The sequence below is a fragment of the Rhinopithecus roxellana genome, chromosome 5 (assembly GCF_007565055.1).
Source record: "Rhinopithecus roxellana isolate Shanxi Qingling chromosome 5, ASM756505v1, whole genome shotgun sequence".
NCBI classification, from domain to species: domain Eukaryota; kingdom Metazoa; phylum Chordata; class Mammalia; order Primates; family Cercopithecidae; genus Rhinopithecus; species Rhinopithecus roxellana.
In genome coordinates, this window is record NC_044553.1 from 177,154,473 (window position 1) to 177,158,736 (window position 4,264).

Below are 4,264 nucleotides of genomic sequence, written 5' to 3' on the forward strand. Positions count from 1 at the left end.
CATCACACAACTTTAGATGTGTGACTAAGACTCAAGGAATTTAAAGTAGATGACAGATCTGCAGAAAAGACACTGGTTTTGCCACTAGAAACTATATTGACTCATAACAGGAAGGCAAAGACAAGAAAAGATGGCTGCAGAGTAAACTTTACCCGTGCCAATAAGTTTACTATAGGAAGGATATTTTAAGTAATTTTTTTCAATTATAAACTTACCTTCAAAATAGGTATTTTACGTGCCATAAATTTGAATGAAAGTAACATAAGTAATTTTTTACTGCTACGGTTTTTATTGTTCATTTTCCAACCTGTACTCCAAGTCTTGGGGTTCACTTTAATTTGCCTTATTGACAAAGCTGGAAGTAGCTTTGCCCACCCTTTTCTAAAGTATGTTCTTCCAAAACCACGTAGCTTCTGATTGGTAGCTTAGGTACTAACTGACTAGAGTTCAGGAGGACTTTTTTTAAATTCTATATGAAAGACACCTTCTATTTCAAGAGTGGGAGTCTGTCCATCATTAGTATTAGACAAATCTTTAGATCCATCATTGGTATTAGACAGAATTTTTTTTGAAGCGTCTTCAAATTTTGCTTCACCTTCCAAAACAACCGATCCTAATTTTATTGCTGGAATTCCTGCCACCTGCGGTGACTGAAATTCAGTAGACACATTCTCTACCAGAGCCTCATCTTCAGGGGTTTGTTCAGATGGTGGAGGTGAAACTTCAGCAGAGGCCTCTTGTATAGCAAACTCGTCAGTCAGAAGCAAATCAGCTGGTGGGGAATGTTTGTCAACAGGGGCCTCTTCTGCAGGGACCTCATAAGCTGGGGGAGAGTGTACTGCAACAAAGGTCTCTTCTATAGGAGTCTCTTCAGCTGGTAGAGACTGAACATCAGCAGTGGCCTCCTCAACTGGTGGAGGCTGAATTTCAGCAAGGGCCTCGTCAGCTTGTGGAGGCCAAACTTCAGCAGGGGCCTCCTCAGCTGGTGGAGGTTGAACATCAGCAGGGGCCTCCTCAGCTGGTAGAGACTGAACATCAGCAGGGGCCTCCTCAGCTGGTGGAGGCCGAACTTCAGCAGGGGCCTCGTCAGCTGGTGGAGGCCGAACTTCAGCAGGGGCCTCGTCAGCTGGTGGAGGCTGAACTTCAGCAGGGGCCTCGTCAGCTGGTGGAGGCTGAACTTCAGCAGGGGCCTCCTCAGTTGGTGGAGGCTGAACTTCAGCAGGTACCTCCTCAGCTGGTGGAGGCTGAACTTCCACAGGGGACTTGTCAACTGGTGGAGGCTGAACTTCCACAGGGGCCTTGTCAACTGGTGGAGGCTGAACTTCCACAGGGGACTCCTCAGCTGGTGGAGGCTGAACTTCAGCAGGGGCCTCATCAGCTGGTGGAGGCCGAACTTCAGCAGGGGCCTCGTCAGCTGGTGGAGGCTGAACTTCAGCAGGGGCCTCGTCAGCTGGTGGAGGCTGAACTTCAGCAGGGGCCTCCTCAGTTGGTGGAGGCTGAACTTCAGCAGGTACCTCCTCAGCTGGTGGAGGCTGAACTTCCACAGGGGCCTTGTCAACTGGTGGAGGCTGAACTTCCACAGGGGACTCCTCAGCTGGTGGAGGCTGAACTTCAGCAGGGGCCTCGTCAGCTGGTGGAGGCCGAACTTCAGCAGGGGCCTTGTCAGCTGGTGGAGGCCGAACTTCAGCAGTGGCCTCCTCGGCTGGTGGAGGCTGAACTTCAGCAGTGGCCTCCTCGGCTGGTGGTGGCTGAACTTCAGCAGGGACCTCCTCAGCTGGTGGAGGCCGAACTTCAGCAGGAGCCTCTTCTGCAGAAGCCTCTGTCGCTGCTAGAAGCTGAATTTCAACAGAGGCCTCTTCTGCAGTGGTCTCTTCACCTGATGGAGGCTGAAGCTCAAGAGGGGCCTCTTCTATAGAAACTCCCTTAGCTAATGGAAATTGAACTTCAGTAGGTGCCTCTTCTGCAGAAGTCTCAGATAGTGGAGATCGAGTTTCAGCAGGAGTTTCATATGCAGGAGCCTCTGTAGCTGCTAGAAGCTGAATTTCAGCAGAGGCCTCTTCTGCAGTGGTCTCTTCAGTTAATGGAGACTGAACTTCAGCAGGAGCCTCTTCTGCAGAGGTCTCCATAGCTGTTGAAAGCTGAAGTTCTCCAGCTTCTTCTCTAGGAGCCTCTTCAGGTAACAGAGGCTGAACTTCAGCAAGGGTCTCTTCAACAGTGGCAGGCTCTACTTTAGCTGGGGCCTCTTCAAGGACGCCCTCAGTTGGTAAAGGCTGTACTTCAATGGGAGCCTTTTCAGCTGAGGGAGACTGAATTTCACCAGGAAGCTCTACTGAAGGAGACTTTTCAGCTGATGGAGGCAGAATTTCAGCAGGAGGCTCTTCTGAAGGGGACTCTTCAGCTGATGGAGGCAGAATTTCAGCAGGAAACTCCACTAATGGGGCCTCTTCAGTGGATGGAGGCCGAACTTTAACAGAATTCTCTGCAACTGCAGTGGCTGCCTCAGCAGCAGGAGTCTCTTCAGTTGATGGCTGTACTTGGACATGGGTCTCTTCAGCAGGTCTGGGCTCTGCCTTAGCGGTGGCCTCTTCAACTAACGGAGGCTGTATTTCAGCTGGGAATTTTTCTGTTGCTGGAGGCTCTATTTCAGCAGAAGCCACTTTTTTAACAGCAAAACCTTCTTGTACAACAGGTATAGTTACTTCTTCCCTAAGCTCATCTTCTAAAAGTACCAGAGGACCATTTTTAGTCTCCTGAGTAAATGAAGTTCTGCTGATACTTTTCTGCTTAATTTCTTCATTGCTACTTGTTGCTGGTTGAAATTCAGGGTGTTCACTAGCAGAAATCTTTCCGGAGGATTTACGTTTCCGGGCACCTTCCTTTAACTTTGTAAAAGAACTATCTGGCCTGGAAATAACCACTATTTCTGATTCACTGAAGTATGTCTGTTGTTCCTTGTCCACTTTTTCTACATGGGGGATGTGCGTCATGGTCCAGTATTCTGTACGGCTGGTCTGCTGAGATCTGTCCATTTTTAGTTGAACTAAAGGTATGTTTGGTGGAATTTCTACTTCCTGAACACTCTCTGGCAATTCAATAGCTGCTTCTCTAACGTCAGCTGACTTTTCTTCAGGTACCACGGTTTCCTCAACTAACTTGACTTCTTTTTTCTCTTCTACAATGGTGTCTGTCTGGAGAGACTTACTAGTCATTTCCTGTCCACGCTTTCTCTTTGTCCAAGTTTGCTGAAGTTCAGAAGATACTGTAATAGACTCATAGGCTTTGGCAGAGTAGTTGCCTTTGCTTCCAGAAGTATTACCAATACGATGGGTAGCTTTGGGGCTAGATGATTTTGGTATGGCCATGTGTTTCTTTTTCTCTATTACAGCAGTTTGCTGGGATTTGTCTACCATTGGTTGGCTGGGTCGTCTTCTCTTTCGAATTTCTTGCCTACTTGCTGAGATAGGCTTATCAGAGTCATCACTTTCTTCCATTTCTAAGACTAGTGATTTCAAATTTATTAATTTTCAAGGGATGGCCAAAAATCACAAATGTACCAAGTGTCGAAGACTTTGCCTTTCTTAGGTGTCATTCTGTTGAGCTCCCTCAGAAATTCATAAGTTATTACATTCCATACTACACTCTTGTTGGATCCCACCTTATTCAGTAAGCATCTTTCTTGTTTAGTCTCTGTTATAACTAAATATCACTTTTAGAAGTTTCCTTCAAGGGTCTATGACATCATAGCCAATTCTGCCTTCAAGATTCCATCAGCAGTATTCCTAGGGCTTTTAAACTTAGTATACATTCATAGGTAATGGCTGCAAGTGAGAATCTACTTTTTGAAACAAGTCAAGTTGAAAAAAGCATTTGTCCACAAAAGAACATCAGGTAAATTCCAGTAATGCCACTTTCTAATTGCTGAAATTGATGCTTTCGAACTTTCAGTTCTGTTCCTTTCATCCTATTATCAAAGATAGTAATGCAGAACTCAGAATGCTGCAGCCTATTTTCAATTGCACAAAACAACCCATAACATGTGTGAGGATGGTCTATCGATGTATTTTATATGACTTGAAAAGAAGTTACTACTGTTTGAAAAACTTGAATTCTGAAGTTCATCTTCATATAAGCTTCTTTTCTACATTCTTAGCCTTCAGTAACACAACAGCCTATTCTCAAAATATAGAAGGCAGGTTTATCTTCTAAAACATCATGTGATATTTTAATTTTTATTTAACTATTTTAGAGTGTAGTTCCACCCAAA

The 4,264-nt window shown here is 45.5% G+C and overlaps 1 protein-coding gene across 1 annotated transcript; it reads right to left on the bottom strand.

Moving 5' to 3' along the window:
- Nucleotides 1-282: 282 nt before the first annotated feature.
- Nucleotides 283-3,928, bottom strand: FSCB (fibrous sheath CABYR binding protein). The gene is made up of 5 exons (XM_030931131.1): nucleotides 1,920-3,928; nucleotides 1,683-1,868; nucleotides 1,431-1,481; nucleotides 1,035-1,229; nucleotides 283-938 (listed from the first exon to the last, which is right to left on the bottom strand). The coding sequence occupies exons 1-5, from the start codon at nucleotides 3,489-3,491 to the stop codon at nucleotides 441-443; spliced, it is 2,502 nt and encodes an 833-aa protein (XP_030786991.1). The 5' UTR covers nucleotides 3,492-3,928; the 3' UTR covers nucleotides 283-440.
- Nucleotides 3,929-4,264: the final 336 nt, after the last annotated feature.

Excerpts from the sequence above, each read along its gene's own strand:
- FSCB (XM_030931131.1), bottom strand. The coding sequence starts at position 3,491 with ATGGAAGAAAGTGATGACTCTGATAAGCCTATCTCAGCAAGTAGGCAA. Across the intron at positions 1,869-1,919 it reads AATTTCCATTAGCTAAGGGA|ACCACTGCAGAAGAGGCCTC; the intron begins GTTTCTATAGAA and ends TCAGGTGAAGAG. Across the intron at positions 1,482-1,682 it reads CCGAGGAGGCCACTGCTGAA|GAGGCCCCTGCTGAAGTTCA; the intron begins GTTCGGCCTCCA and ends CCACCAACTGAG.